Genomic DNA, 16720 nt, shown 5'->3' with positions numbered 1-16720 from the left:
TGGTTTGGAACCAGACACCAAAACCTATCTGGGCCAAAGGAGATCTCTGTATATTTTCTTCATTTTCTTTATCCTTCCTCCTCTCTTCTCTGTTTTCCTGTGTCATCCCATCTCCTACCTCCCCACTAAGAGATTTACATGTTATATAGCACTGTTAACCCACAAAGGTTACCAGTAGATTATGGCTAAGTCTCAGTTCCTTATTGACAAGATGAGCAAAGCTTGTAGCAGGTGTTGACTTTTGCTTTGGGGACTATAGCCAAGGGATTAAATTCCCAAAGTATGACAGTGATTGCAAAGCCAAAGCATTTACTGTTATGAGTTTGAGAATAGTTCTTGAGATAGGTAGACACCATGACAGTGATGTTCTGTCTAGTCCACTGCTTTTTAAAATTTCTTTGTCTATGACCTGTAATTCTTTTTTACATTGCAGCTCATCATAAGTTTGATTCCTAACCTCACAAACATACTTACTGCTACTAATTTGTGAGACAGTCTCATATTTTTTCTTTTCCCTTTCCTTCAAGGAGATGTTGGTTACAAACCATTACGTTGAATTTGTAATCCATTATTGTAATCCTATAAATGGGAAGATACTTCTCTACTCTATACCCAGAGGGGCTGGCTGCAAGCATGTGCAGTGTTAACCATCTTGTGAGACTTTGAATTTTTAATATCCGAATCTCAGGCATGGTCTACCTTGAAGAAAGCTCGAATCCATAGAAAGAATCTGCTAATTGCATTTTTCACAGTGAATGAATATTCATATTTTTTCTGTCATGATAACTTGTTGAGACATCAGTAAAGATCTCAAGGCCCAGATCATGACCCATTTCACTGTTTACCTTTTTTAGTAGCACTTGTGGTAAGCTGCTGCAAGAATTCTCTCTAAAGCAGGCTTTGATGTTTGTTTATTTAAGGTTGTATTTATTTATTTATTTGAGAGGTAGAGTTACAGACAGTGAGAGGAAGAGAGAGAGAGAGGTCTTCCATCCGCTGGTTCACTCCCTAATTGGCCGCAATGGCCCGAGCTGTGCTGATCCGAAGCCAGGAGCCAGGAGCTTTCTCCAGGTCTCCCATGCGGGTGCAGGGGCCCAAGCAGTTGGGCCATCTTCTACTGCTTTCACAGGCCACAGCAGAGAGCTGGATTGAAGTGGAGCAGCTGGGACTGGAGCCGGTGCCCATATGGGATGCCAGCACTTCAGGCCGAGGATTAACCTACTGTGCCACAGCACCGGCCCCTTGATGTTTACTTTTAAAACATAGAAGGAAAGGCAGAAATAAGAATCTGAGATTTTTATTTTCAATTAAAAAGAATTGACAAAAGAACTAAGGCAAACACTAACCTAATCCTCACTAGTGTGGGGAGCAACTGAGACTACACTAAATTACTGGAACTAGGACTAATTCTATGCATCTGATCTCCCGCAATATGGCATTGAGAGAGAGACCAAACAACCTCTATGCAGCTGCCTCTCGCCAGTTTGACTGATAAGCTGCAGGAGCTAATCCTGCTCCTGATTGGAGGAGAGCAACATGCTTGGCACATGGGTAGCAGAGTTGGGATTGGTGGAAGAGGACTATAAGGAGAGGAGAGACAACATGCACCAGGAACATCTGAAGGAACACCTGAGGAACATCTGAGCAGCCCCCGAGAGAGCCAGCCAGCGGTGTGCCGCTCCTCCGCGAAGGCGGGGAAAGCGGCGGGGGGTGCCACCCCTCCACCTCCGTGGAGGGGCTGGCAGCTAACCCAGGACAGTGTCGTCCGCAGCTAACCTGGGAAGAGCCGAGCAGATAAGAGAACAGCGCAGGATCTGGTGTCGTTCCTCCGCGAATGGGGGAGTGACAACTAGGCCTTAAATTAAAGATTTACTTCTAAAAGCCAAGAATAAATAATCTAGTAGTAATTTGGCAATTCCAGTCATATAAAGCGTATTGAGAACCTGAAAGTAAGATAAAGAAAGGCATCTTGGGCAGTCGAAATAAATAGTAAATAAAACCTGTGATAGTCCCATTTACTGAAGGAATGACTCAATTTTATTATACTGTTAGGAAGACCAAGTCCAAAGTTCTGTGTAGTATATTTGGGAAGGGCAAACCCTCATTTATTCTGCAAATATTGTATCCTGATATATACAGAGTTCACATTTATATTTCTGTTTTCGAAGAGGAGAAGGAAGAAATGGGAACTTTATATTCAAGACTTACACAGTTTTATATTCACTATAGCTTTTGTCATCTCTGTCTAGCAGATGAACAGCTTATTGTTTGTTTTTTTAACCTCTACTAATTGACAAGTAAAAAATAATAACCTTATGGTATAGATGTGATGACAGTTTCCTAGGGTCACTCAATATGGGTGCCAGTTCTCGTCCTGGCTCCTCCTCTTCCAGTCCAGCTCTCTGCTGTGACCTGGGAAAGCAGATGGCCCAATGGGAGACCAGGAAGAAGCACCTGGCTCCTGGCTTCGTATCGGTGCAACTCTAGCTGTTTGCAGCCATTTGGGGAGTGAACCAACAGATGGAAGACCTTTCTCTCTCTCTCCCTCTCACTGTCTGTAACTCTACCTCTCCAATAAATAAAGAAAATCTTTAAAAAAAAAAAAAAAGTAAGTGGATTAACCAGGTCTTGAACCAACGACAGTATTGGATGCTTGTGTCACAGGCGGCAGTCCTACTGCTACGCCACAACACTAGCACTGAAGAATATAAACTTTTAAAAATCATTAAAAAACTAAAATACTAAAATTTGCTGAAATATAGATGGCATAAATGATATCAAAGGGGAAATGAATGCATTCTGGAACAACTTTTGAAATAATCTCATTCCCTTTCTAATGTCCTTGGAAGCCTTATATCTACCTCATACCTTTTTCTCATGTTGAGTGTTACAATTCTCTTGTTCAAGGTGGCATGTACCAATGCTATCTCACTAGTCCAAGTGATCAATTTCAGTTCACAATTGATCATAATGAAAGGACTAAGAGTCAAAGGGATCACATAAACAAGTCTAGTGCCTGCTAATACTAACCGATAGAATAAATAAAGGGGAGAGAGATCCAACATGGGAAGCGAGATACACAGCAGACTCATAGAATGGCAGATGTCCTAAACAGCACTCTGGCCTCAGAATCAGCCCTAAAGGCATGCGGATCCAGCTGAAATGCCCATGAGAGTATTTCAGGCATGGAAAGCCAAGACACTCTGGCAAAAAAAAGAGACCTAAATGAAAGATCTCTGTGAGTGAGATCCCAGTGGAAAGAACAGGTCTTCAAAGAAGGAGGTACCTTTCTCTGAAGGGAGGAGAGAACCTCCACTTTGACTATGACCTTGTCTAAATAAGATAAGAGTCAGAGAACTCAAAAGGCTTCCATAGCCTTGGAAAGTCATGACTGGAGCATAGGGAGATTACTGATGCCATAAACAGGAGTGTCAATTTGTAAAGTCAACAACAGGAGTCACTGTGCACTTACTCCTCATGTAGGATCTCTGTCCTTAATGTGCTGTACATTGAGATTTAATGCTATAACGAGTACTCAAACAGTATTTTTCACTTTGTGTTTCTATGTGGGTGCAAACTGTTGAAATCTTTACTTAATGTATACTAAACTGATCTTCTGTATATATAGAAAATTGATAATGAATCTTGATACGAATGGAAGGGGAGAGAGAGTGGGAAAGGGGAGGGTTGCGGGTGGGAGGGAAGTCATGGGGGGTGGGGAGCCAATGTAGTCCATAAGCTTTACTTTGGAAATCTATATTCATTAAATAAAAGTTAAAAAAAATTTCTCTTGTAAGAGTTCCTCTATGATATTCACACTTGTTATAAATTTATTGGTCAGTCTTCCTTTCATTTGGAATAATGCCATTTGTTAACTCCAGATTGATTTTAACTGTTTTCTCTGTTTTAATATTTCCTCATTTTTGTTTTCCCAGGCAGACACTTGCATAATAATACAAGCATTACTAACTAGGGTTTTTCTATGATCACAGATTTATACCTAAAACTGGAAGATGTGACCCACAAATTTAATAAGCCCTGTATAATGGATGTAAAAATAGGGCAAAAAAGCTATGATCCATTTGCATCGTCTGAGAAGATTCAGCAACAGGTCAGCAAGTACCCATTAATGGAAGAAATTGGATTCCTGGTGCTTGGCATGAGGGTAAGAATAAGAATGGTTATTAGTAAAATACATGGATTTTTTTTTCACGTGTTCTTCCCTTGGAAATTATGGATGTCATTATAACAATACCAGTGTATCAGAGGACAGCATATTTTGGGATTAAATTGACTCTTCCCCAGTGTGTCAGCTTATGAGGGCAGGGATTTTTTTTTTAATTGTGCAATAAACTTTTTATTTTTCATTCAAAAAAAGTCCACAGCATTCAGAAAACAGGGTGGTAGGAGAAGTAAAGACACTTTCCAGGTGGATTGTGTTTAAGAACAGATGAGTAGGTAGCAATTTAATACAAATGGAGACAAATAACAACCCATGTAAAAACAAGACCTGAATCATGGGGGCAGAAGGCAGATTTATCAACCAGTGTAAATTTGGAGGGTTCATGCATGCAACTCGACATTCCAAGAGGGCAGAGATTTTTTTTTTTCAAGATTTATTTATTTATTTGAAAGGCAGAGTTACAGAGAGGGAGAGGCAGAGAGAAAGAGAGAAAGGAGAGAAGAAGGTGTCTTCCATCTGTTGGTTCACACCCCAGATGGCCACAAGGGCAGGAGTGGAGCCAGTATGAAGCCAGGAGCTTCTTCAGGGTCTCCCACGTGGGTGCAGGGGCCCAAGGACTTGAGCCATCTTCCAGTGCTTTACTAGGCCATAGCAGAGAGCTTGATTGGAAGTGGAGGAGCCAGGACTCAAGCCAGCGCCCATATGGGATGCTGGCATTGCAGGCGGCAACTTTACGCTATGCCACAGCAGCGGCCCCAGAGATTTTTATTTTTCGTTGACTGAAACACGGTTAGTGTCTCAATAGTCCTGGCCCATAGTAGGTGATTAATAAACCAATGAAGGCTTCAACCACAATTCTGTGACTCTGGTAATTTTGTTTTAAAGAGGCTTTAAGGTTAAGTGCAAAGTAGATTTTTAAAGTAAACATGATATTATGTTTATATGGTAATTTGGCACCAAAAAACATGAGAAAAATATTCCTTATATCTTCTGTAATTTTTTTATGTTTTCAAAATAGAAATTAAAACATTAGGTGATTGTTTTAGATTTTGCTTGGAATTCTGTGGATTTGCGATTTGAGCTAGGCTCACATAAGAGAGTTCTTTTAGGCCGGCGCCGCGGCTCACTAGGCTAATCCTCCTCATACGTATTGTTGATTTGAAAAGAAATGCTTCATTATTTTCCCTTTACACTTCAGGTTAACTTTTGGTGGATTAAAGTAAATAACTTTTAATATTGGAAATATTTATTCTTCTTATAAACATTTTCATCGATAGTGGATATTAAATTAGTAAAATGTCTTTCTGCTTCATTCTTAAGACTGATTTTTTTCTTCAGAAATCTATTACATCAGTAGATCTCATCTTTCCTCACCCTTGTGTTGCTAGAATAAACCCCTCATGGTCAAGAAACATTAGTTAGTTAGCTGTGTGTGTGTGTGTTTTCTTTTTTTTTTTTTTTCTTGGTAAAGCGTTAGTTTTTTAACTTTTAATTGCTTGTCTTTGACAGGTTTATCATGTTCATTCTGATAGCTATGAGACACAGAACCAGCACTATGGAAGAAACTTAACAAAAGAAACTATAAAGGATGGTAAGCAATTTAAAATGCCTTTATTGGTTGTGTTGTAGTGGGTAAAGCCACTGCTTGCAATGCTGGCATCCCATATGAACGCTGGTTTGATTCCCAGCTGCTCCATTTCCTATCCAGCTCCCTGCTGGTGGCCTGGGAAAAGTAGCAGAAAATGGCCATGGTTCTTGGGCCCCTGCATCCACGTGGGAGGCCCAGATGAAGCTCCTGGCTTTAGCCTGGCCCAGCCCTGGCCATTGCAGCCATCTGAGGAATGAACCATTAGATGAGAAGATCGATCTCTCTCTCCCTCTCCTTCTCCTTCACTGTAACTCTTTCAGAGAAGTAAATAAATTAGTTTTAAATAATGCTCTTATTATTGGATAGTTAAAATAATTCTAGAGTTATTTCACTTTTTTTAAAAAAGATTTATTGGCTGGCGCCACGGCTCAGTAGCCTAATCTTCCACCTGCGGCACTGGCACATTGGGTTCTTGTCCCTGTTGGGGCGCCGGATTCTGTCCTGGCTGCCCCTCTGCCAGTCCAGCTCTCTGCTGTGGCCCAGGAGTGCAGTGGAGGATGGCCCAAGTGCTTGGGCCCTGCACCCCATGGGAGACCAGGAGAAGCACCTGGCTCCTGGCTTCGGATCAGCGTAGTGCACCGGCCACAGTGGCCATCGAGGGGTGAACCAACAGCAAAGGAAGACCTTTCTCTCTGTCTCTCTCTCACTGTCCACTCTGCCTGTCAAAAAAATAAATTAAATTAAATTAAATTTAAAAAAAAGATTTATTTATTTACTTGAAAATCAGAGTTACACAGAGAGAAGGAGAGGCAGAGAGAGAGAGAAGTCTTCCATCGCTAGTTCACTCCCCAAATGGCCACAATGGCCGGAGCTGCTCTGATCTGGAGCCAGGAGCCAGGAGCTTCTTCCAGGTCTCCCACGCGGGTACAGGGGCCCAAGGACTTGGGCTATCTTCTACTGCTTTCCCAGGCCATAGCAAAGAGCTGGATGGGAAGTGGAGCAGCCAGGATACTGGCGCCTGTATGGGATGCTGGCACTGCAGGTGGCGGCTTTACCTGCTACGCCACAGCGCCGGCCCCAAGTTATTTCACTTTTAATTTACTTTTGAATGATGACTAAATAAAAATAAACCATTTTTTTACAAAAAGAAATTTATACTCACAAAATTGGATTAATGATAATCTCTGGTTCATGATGCACCCAAACCATGAATCCATGGATAGTCCTGTTTTACATTTTTATTCTTATTAGTATGCTTTTTTTAGGGGGAAAAAAAAGTCTGTGAACCAGATATCTGGCTGAATACCGGACTTAGGAGTCTTTTAAATTATCTTTTATTTTAAAATTTTATTTAATATTATTTATTCAAAAAGCAAGTGATGGACACACACATTCACACAGAGATCTTCTGTCTGCTGGTTCATCCCCTGATACCTGCCAGAGCTGTCAACACCATCCACATGTCTTGTGTGCATGGCAAGGACTCAAGGATCTCCCAGGATAGCATTTAGTAGGAAGGTGGATTAAAAGTGGAGTTAGTACTTAAATTCATGCACTATGCTAAGGGATTTGGGCATCCCAAATGTCATCCTAATCACCATAACAAATGATCCTCTTTAAAAATCATTTTTCAAATAAAAGTTTAGATAGTGGTGTATTGAAATAAGCCACTATCTGAGAGACTTCAAAATGTGTATTTCTACTGAAATATAGTGTATTTTTACTGAAATTTCTCATCTGTAGTTGAACTATTATAGTGAATAATCAAGTGACATTAAAGTGTTTAAATAAAGTCTGTTAACGTATAAGTATATGCTTCTAAAACATTTGTGGCTGAGATATTAGAAAAGTAGTGATAGCCAAGATTTTTTTTTTTTTTGACAGGCAGAGTGGACAGTGAGAGAGAGAGACAGAGAGAAAGGCCTTCCTTTGCCGTCGGTTCACCCTCCAAGGGCCGCCGCAGCCAGTGTGCTGCAGCCGGCGCACCGCGCTGATCCGAAGCCAGGAGCCAGGTGCTTCTCCTGGTCTCCCATGGGGTGCAGGGCCCAAGCAGTTGGGCCATCCTCCACTGCACTCCCTGGCCACAGCAGAGAGCTGGCCTGGAAGAGGGGCAACTGGGACAGAATCCGGCGCCCCGACTGGGACTAGAACCCGGTGTGCCGGTGCCGCAGGCGGAGGATTAGCCTAGTGAGCCGCGGCGCCGGCCGCCAAGATTTCTTGAAGTGATATTAGATTATTTTTACATCTGCTGAGATAGAGAAGAGCTCTGTATAGAATTTATGAAAGAATTTTTTATGTATAGAGAACAAACACCCACAGTGGGAACTTAGCAGTTAGTGTTTGCCTTGGTATACTTAGTCAACACCAAGATAATTATCCAAATTGACTATTTTATTTATTTATTTATTTATTTATTTATTTATTTGACAGGTAGAGTTATAGACAGTGAGTGTGAGAGAGAAAGAAATGTCTTCCTTCCGTTGGTTCACTCTCCAAATGGCCAACACAGCTGGAGCTGTGCCAATCCAAAGCCAGGAGCTAGGTGCTTCTTCCTGGTCTCCCAGGCGGGTGCAGGGGCCCAAGCACTTGGGCCATCCTCCACTGCCCTCCCGGACCACAGCAGAGAGCTGGACTGGAAGAGGAGCAACTGGGACAGAATCCGGCGCCCTGACCGGGACTAGAACCCAGCGTGCCAGCGCCACAGGCAGAGGATTAACCTAATGAGCCACGGCACTGGCCTGTTAACACTATTAATAATGGTTTTCATTTGACTCTGGGTTTTTAGAGTAGCTCTTTAATGTGAATCCCAAAAAAAAAAAAAAAAAAAAAAAAAAAAAAAAAAACAAGTAATCAAGTAATTTACTGTAAAATTCCTCCCAAGAGTAAATAGAGCAAATATTGGCATTAGATTTCTTATAGTAGAACTAAACTAGTAGTCTATCTGTAATAAACTTCTACTTTATCTAAATAGAATGTTTCATTTTACGTTAGTATCGTTTTATTTTTAAAGATTTATTTATTTATTTGAAAGTCATAGTTACAGAGAGAGAGGGAGAGACATGAGAAAGAGATATTTGATCCATTGGTTCACTCCACAAGTGGCCACAATAGCCTGGGCTGGGTCAGGCTTAAGCCAGGAGCTTCGTTTGGGTCTTCCAAGTGGGTGGCAGGGTCCCAATTTCTTGGGCCATCATCTGCTGCTTTCCCAGGCACATTATCAGGGAATTGGATCAGAAGTAGAACAGCTAGGACACGAATCAGCACCCATATAGGATGCTGGAGTCACAGGCAGCAGGTTTACTTGCTGTACTACAATGCCTGTTCCTGTCAGTGTTGTTTAAATGCTTTCTAGTAAGCATCTTCACCAAAAATTCAATTGAGGTCTAAATTTCTCTGACTAGAATTCTTAAATTTCTGTGATTAGTTGTTGAATTAATTGCAAGGAATTATGATAGGGAAATAATTGAAGAATTGTATCTATGATGAATTTTCTTCCTGTCTATTTCATAATTGGGTAATAATCCTAATGATTTTGTTTTTGTATAGGAGTCTCCAAGTTTTTTCATAATGGGTTGTGCTTAAGAAAAGATGCTGTTGCTGCCAGTATTCAGAAGATTGAGAAAATTCTTCAGTGGTTTGAAAGCCAGAAGCAGCTTAACTTTTATGCAAGTTCATTACTGTTTGTTTATGAAGGTTCATCTCAGATAACCACTACAAAATCGAATGACAGAACTTTGGCAGAAAAGTTTTTGTCCAAAGGACAACTGTCAGATACCGAAGTACTGGAGTACAACAATAACTTTCATGTGTTAAGTTCCCCAGTGAATGGAAGAATAGAGGCTTCTGTAGGCAAAAGCTTATCCAAGATATATGCTCGACACAGAAAAATGTATTCAAAAAAGCATCACAGTCAGACTTCCTTGAAAGTTGAAAATATAGAGCAAGACAATGGGTGGAAAAGCACGTCACAGGAGCATTTAAACGGAAATGTACTTTCCCAACTGGAAAAAGTTTTCTACCATCTTCCCACTGGTTGCCAAGAGATTGCAGAAGTAGAAGTGCGAATGATAGATTTTGCTCATGTGTTTCCTAGCAACGCAATAGATGAGGGATATGTTTATGGGCTAAAGCATTTAATCACTGTACTTCGAAGTGTTTTAGACAATTGACTCCTTTGCTGCAGTCTTTTTAAGGGGTGGGTTGATCACAATGAAGAGCAGCAGTTGTTATAGCTGCCCCTCTAATGCTGTGTAAAAAGTTTGTATTGTGTGTTGACATTTTATTTGTCTTTATACTTTTGGTAGAAAGGTTAACTTTTTTATAATCTTACTCAGGAAAACTAATTTGTTCATTAGAAAACTATGAAGAAAAAGACACTTAGAAGTGAAGTGTTCAGCAGGGAATGTGGTGGTACATGGCATAAACACCTTTTTGGCTCAAGCAAAATGGAAATCATTCTTTAGTCATTAAGAGTTTATTTCGCTTTCTGTAGCCAATTTATCATGAAGTCTCTGTCCACCCACCTTGACAGTGAGCCATATCTAAACTGCTATGTTATTACTATACCTACTAAAATCTAGAAAGCACAGATTGATATCATTAGTATTGCTATGTATAAAGTGATTAAAACTGGAGAAAATTGCTTCAGAACTAAATACTCATTAGGTTTTACATTAAAAGTCAGAACAGCATATCAAAAGGTGCTTCATAGTGAAATTACTTAAAATTGTTGCATTCCAAAAGCAGATTTTCCATTTAATTTCCATTTGTAGATATCTTACAAAATATCATACTTAATAAAGAAGATAACCGAAATGCACAACAACAACAACAAAAATCTTCAAATTAAGAATGCTAAATATTCTTACTGGGATTAAGAAGAGAAAGATTATTTATAAGGAGCAAAATATTTTCTTAGAAATCTTTGATCTATGGGAAAATTAGAATCTACATTTACTACATTGTGAAAAGTAGAGTTTACCATAGAATACCTTTTTCTGTAACTGCAGCATCAAAAAGCTGACTGATTGAAGCCTTGTTTTATTTCTCCTTTAAGTGACATTTTGAGATTTTTCTTTAAAACTTTATACTTGTCTCTATTTAGTTCATCAGTAATATGAAAATTTTGTTGTTTAAAATAGTGTTTCTCAGAATTCCTGTTAGACAATGAAAGACAATATCCAATCTTGAGTTAACAAAATTAGTGCATCACACAGGGTTTGGTGTGTATTGAGATGCATGTTTCTATTTCTCAAAAACAGTTTTCTGTCATATTCAGCAGAGTTACTATAATTCTATGGTGGACAGGGACAAAGCTACATTTCCTGGAAACATGGATTTGTAAGGATTTAGCTATGTTTCATACTCACCACTTTTCACAGGCTAACTAGTTGTTTGCCATGAAAACATATAAAACTTCATACTTAAACCTGTGAATATGTTTGTCAATTCTGCCATCCCCTACACTGTGATTCACTACTAACTCATTTAAGCAATCAACAGTCTTGCTCACCACAATCCTGGAATATGTTCTGGGCTTGTAAATTGTTATTTTCTCCTCCTTTTTCCCTTCAATTTACAAATTACACTTTAAATCTAAGCACTTTTTTTGTGTCCTGGAGGAAAGTATCACAATTTTATGTTTCTTTATTTTCCAACTGTTTTTGAGGGTACTTTTCAAATATTTGAAGCCAAATAAAAGTACCAAATGCTTTGTGAATTCCGTGCTTAGTAAATCTATTAAACTAAAATCACTTGAAAATTCATATGCATTTTGTTACAGCAAAATTTGATTTCTTTTAATTTTTTTATTTAGAATCAGTATAAGTATTTTTCATATGGACTTAATGGCCTTACTCTGCTGCCCAAATGGGTATTGGCTATAGATTTTTGTGGGATTGGATTTAAGTCATAATTAATACAAGTTTTTAGTTTTTTTTTTCCATTATGATATGGACTTTTGTTATTGTTTGGGTAGTGGTTCAATAAACCTTAAGCTAAATAATAAACACTATTTTCAATCTTAGAAGACAAGAGGCTTTTTTGTATGGGATGGTGTCAGCCTATGTACAATGAATTTAATAAACTGAAGTATTATCAGATTTTTTTGCACATTTTAGCTCAATAAAGTCTGAATCAACTGTTCCAGATTTTCTTTTATCTGTATTTGGAAATATAGTTTTGTAAAATCTGTGTCGTATCTTTTTGATACAATAGAGCATGTTTTGTTTAAATAAAACAAGCATTTCTATCTTTTGTTTTTCAGGGAAGGGATTAACATCTAATTCTTTTGTTTACATTTTTTATCACTGTTATCCAATGCTGATTTTATGTTATTTTATAAGTAAACTTACATGTAACAGAATAAGTATCTGTATCTAGTTCCTGTCAATTATGATTATGTTGAAATTTACCACTGTGGGGATAAATGATCACTATTCACCAAGTGTATTTTAAACGTGTAAACGTTTAAGAAATAAGTAAAGTAAGGATATCATTTGGGGTAATAGGATTATCATAGCTTTTTTGCCCTAGGAAACATAGTGATTTTAGTGTATTTCTATGGAATGCATTCATAAAAAAGACTTCTAAAGGAATGTGGCTGTGAATAAAACATTTCTCTAATAAAAACTTAAATTGTATAATAGTTTTATAATAAAGTATTTACAATACTTGATATTTTAATATCAATGGAAGTTGCATAGATTCAAATTAAAATCAATTATAAATGCTAATATTTTATCTAAATAGTTTTTCAAGAAACAGTTATGAAAATATGTATATTAAATGGCTCTACCATGGAGCTTGTGGTATTTCAACTCTATTCCTGATTCTTTGTTTGATGTGTCTGGGAAGATTGTACTTACTATGCCTCTTTACACTACAGTTTTGTTATTGAGGGGCTCTAGACTGTGTTCAGTTGAATAAGAATTTTTTCTGAATTTTGAATATAATACTTAATGATTTCCTAGGTATTTTTCTTTATATCATATCTATAAAGTCTAAATATCAAATTTATAACATCAGTTAAAAATATGTGTTTCATTTGCAAGTTTTTTTGCTTCATGCAGATGAAAACACATTTTTAAAAGATTTGGAATATTGGAAAAGACATAGGCTAAAAGAAAATGATAGGACAGTGAAAGGATTTTATATGTGAAATTATATAAATTGTGTCCACTACTTTAAAGCATTACCATTTTATCAGTTCTCTCTTAGCAATTTGGCTTTTTATACTTTTAAAACTTAATTTGCTTTAAAAAACTGTTTACAATGCTTTGTAATTATCCAGTGCCTTTAACCTTGATTTGATATATTTGTCACCTCAGTTATCCTTTCTATTGCATCCTATGTTTTCATAGCCTAGAAGTCATCAATTTTTTTTTAATTGTTGATGTGGTTATCTAAAGATATAACCATTACCTGTTAATACTTTGAAGAAACAGTAGGTTTGCCTTTGGAGGTCAACCTGCTTACTCTTAGTTCATTCAAAAATATTTATTGGATATAAACCCAGTGTGATGCATTTTTAGCTCACAAATGTACAGTTGTGATTTAATGAGTTAAGACTAACCTTTTCCAGCATTATGTCTAGATGGGATGATGTGGGACTTAGAGATGTAAGCAAATATGTATTTAAAGATAACTAGCATTTGAGTTTGTGTAAAAATAAGGGATAAATATCAAGTTGAGATGGAGCAACAGTATGTTAGGTTAGAAATAATATTTTGCAGCATTGTGACCTCTTTTAGACTTTTGAATTAGGGCAGTAGTTATATGTAATATAATGAAAGCCTTAATTTTTCACTTTTCTTGCTGGTAAAGGTACGTTTAATTAGACTGTCCATTTAGAGTAGTGTTGAACATAAGTACTGTGAAAAACATTCCATTACATATTCACAGGCAAACTAACTGCACTTTTTTTTAATTTCTCAATTTAATACAAATATATTAGGCCTCAAACTTATCTTCATCACTGGTATTTTAAATTGGCAATGAATATGAAATTACTTTTTGACTGACAGTACTGTTGCTTAAAATGCCTATTAATATTTTAGGAAGATTACATTCTCCATCTTTTTCAAGTTCTTATTAAGTTCATTCTGGTAGCCTCTGCAATTAAACAAATTGGGATGTACTTTCAATAATTTTTTTTTTTTTACTTTTAAAATTTTTGTCATGATTGGGGTTGAATTTTGGCCTGGTGTTCACTTGCAATATATAAACAGTTTAATTATGAGGTGAAATAGTCTTAAGTATGAAATGTGATGCACTTGCATATAAATGAAAATAGTGTGCACAAAGACACTTTACTATGGGGACTGTACTGGAAGATTTATGAAAGCATGTGAAATTGCACCTAGAATTGTGTTCTTAGTGACTATAAGCAGCAATGCTATGTTAATTGTACTTGATGAATGAATGTATTTAGTTACACTTTGGTTTAAATGTCTTAATGTCTTTTTATGTGTTTGTAATTTGTACTATTGATGTGGGGTATTCTTGGATTGCAGGGGTTATTGTCAATGTGATTTGTGTTTTTATTTTATAGAATCATCTAATGTGATATACCAATTTTTATAAGTGATATTTAGATAATTCTAATAACTGTATATTTGACATCCTATTAAAATGTTTTGCATTGGAACCTTTTTTTCCCATTAATTGTAACATGCCAGCACATGCCTTCCTTGTAGTTTGAAAATTACTCATTCATTTAACAGGTCTGGACCAGAGCCTATAGGAGTCATTCTGGATGCACAGATGAGATAGGGTATATACACATGGGAAATGACAAATCATGGAAACTACAATGTATGACCTAAAATCTTTGGAATCTACCTAGAGTAGAAGTGCACCCAAGAAGAAATAAATTAAGTAAAATATATATTCTGTAGTTTTAAAACCTAAGAAGTAGATAAGACAGTTTTGCATGTGTTTGAATTGAATCAGCAACCAGATTATTATTTTCATTCATTAGTTTGCAAAGGACTCTGTCAGATATCTGCACAGCACTTGTTTACCTTTGGGGATTTTGAAGAGTTTAATAAGATTCAGTACTTGTTTTCAAGATACGTGCTGGTAAGAAAAAAGGTAAAAGTGGGACAAGAAGCTACTCAGTGGTGATTCATAGCTCTCAATATCCAGCAGAGTTGTGTGTTAGAGGAGTCAGTTTTAATATCAAGAGGCAGAAAGAGCTGTGTGATTCACAGCATCAAAGCCACTTAAGTCAGTGCTCCGGAAGGTTTATTGAGTTTAGCCTTTACACCTGTTGCCTTGTCTACTTTGGAGAGGAGTGATCTGGGTGAAGTAGTTTCTCCTTTGTTCTGGTGAAGACTGCTACTGAACTCCTGTGTTTCAGTCCTTAAGTTAAAGTATAAAGACTCAAAGTTGAAATCAAAGTAAAAATAATTAGAATAAAAGTCATTTGGACATTACAAATGAAGGCTTAAAAATAGGCCTCGGAAGGGCTTGTGATGCTGCTGGTCTGTGGACCACACTGCCAAGATGTGCACAAAGTTCCTTGAGTGTGTGGTATATAGTAGAGTTTGGAGGACTTAGAGCAGAGATGCCACCAGAATTGGTAGAGCTATGAGTGCTAGCAACAGAAAGAAATGGGTTTAGGATGTGAGAGAATATAGCCAGCAATGGGTCAAGGTATTACTGGCCATTCTCTGTTGGTTAGAGTTCATTAGCTGTGTTAGGACTTTAAACTACCACCTGTGAGAAGTTTGGGTCGTATAATAATGGACATCATTTTTATATTACTCATGACATAGTTAATCTGTGTGAATGGCGACTGCTGTACCAAATGAAGAAAATGTTCTGCATATGCTTATGAGCTATGTGGTATGGACCATCTGACAACATTCTTGGAATGCTTTGGGCATAAGTGGTAAAATTGATTTAGGGCCGTCAACTGTGTTTCTAAGAGATAAGTTTAGAAACTCTTTGTAGTTATTATCGATATAATTTGATAAAGCACCTCAAGATTGTTGACAAAAAAAAGTGGACAGAGTTGTGTTTATTGGGGAAGGAATTGCTGTTCAGGTCCACTGAATCTGGGAAGGCAAATGCAGGAGAAGTTTTAATAGAGGATTTCCACAGAAAGATTTTGGAGACAATTCATTTCTCTTTGTCCCCCATATCTATCTACTTTCTCTCTCTCTCTCTCTCTCTCTCTCTCTGTGTGTGTGTGTGTGTGTGTGTGTGTGTGTGTGGTTACGGCAACTATTTATTTTGTCCCACCCAGATCCAGTGCAGTGATTTTTTTTTTTTTTTTTTTTTTTGGACAGGCAGAGTGGACAGTGAGAGAGAAAGACAGAGAGAAAGGTCTTCTTTTGCCGTTGGTTTACCCTCCAATGGCCGCTGGGGCCGGAGCGCTGTGGCCAGCGCACCGTGCTTATCTGATGGCAGGAGCCAGGTACTTATCCTGGTCTCCCATGGAGTGCAGGGCCCAAGCACTTGGGCCATCCTCCACTGCACTCCCGGGCCACAGCAGAGAGCTGGCCTGGAAGAGGGGCAACTGGGACAGAATCTGGCGCCCCGACTGGTACTAGAACCTGGTGTGCTGGCGCCGCAAGGTGGAGGATTAGCCTAGTGAGCTGCGGCGCCGCCTCCAGTGCAGTGATCTTAACCATTGCATTGTTCATCATATTTATATCCTTGTTTTAGTCCTTACACAACTTGTATTCAAAAGTCCTTTGCTGCAGCCATCCTCATACACAGAGCTACAAACCCGCATCTGTGTCCATCGTATTCACCTGGAAAACTTAAACCTGATTTTATTTGATTTTCTATCAACTTATCTGTACCTTAGAGCCGAAAATGTTTAGAGAAAAATATAGCCATCCTATTAATATCACTTGTAATTTATGACTTCAAACTCTTAAGTGGTTCTCAGTACTGTCAAGGTAATCTGACTACACTTCCCAATTCAATTCAATCCA

The 16720-nt window shown here is 38.0% G+C and overlaps 1 protein-coding gene across 4 annotated transcripts in view; it reads left to right on the top strand.

Moving 5' to 3' along the window:
- The window catches only part of IPMK (inositol polyphosphate multikinase), a 62426-nt gene extending 48008 nt beyond the window's left edge, over window positions 1-14418 (top strand). For all 4 annotated transcript variants that reach the window (XM_089314862.1, XM_089314860.1, XM_002718484.6 and 1 more), the window contains 3 exons: window positions 3993-4165; window positions 5693-5774; window positions 9318-14418. In XM_089314862.1, coding sequence (XP_089170988.1) covers window positions 4046-4165; window positions 5693-5774; window positions 9318-9940 — 825 coding nt within the window. In that variant the 5' untranslated portion in view covers window positions 3993-4045 and the 3' untranslated portion in view covers window positions 9941-14418. The remainder of the gene's footprint in view (window positions 1-3992; window positions 4166-5692; window positions 5775-9317) is intronic.
- The last annotated feature ends 2302 nt before the right edge of the window (window positions 14419-16720 follow it).

The sequence above is a fragment of the Oryctolagus cuniculus genome, chromosome 15 (genome assembly GCF_051225735.1).
Source record: "Oryctolagus cuniculus isolate XC-2025 breed Fujian yellow rabbit chromosome 15, ASM5122573v1, whole genome shotgun sequence".
NCBI classification, from domain to species: domain Eukaryota; kingdom Metazoa; phylum Chordata; class Mammalia; order Lagomorpha; family Leporidae; genus Oryctolagus; species Oryctolagus cuniculus.
This window is presented reverse-complemented; position numbering and strand designations above follow the sequence as displayed.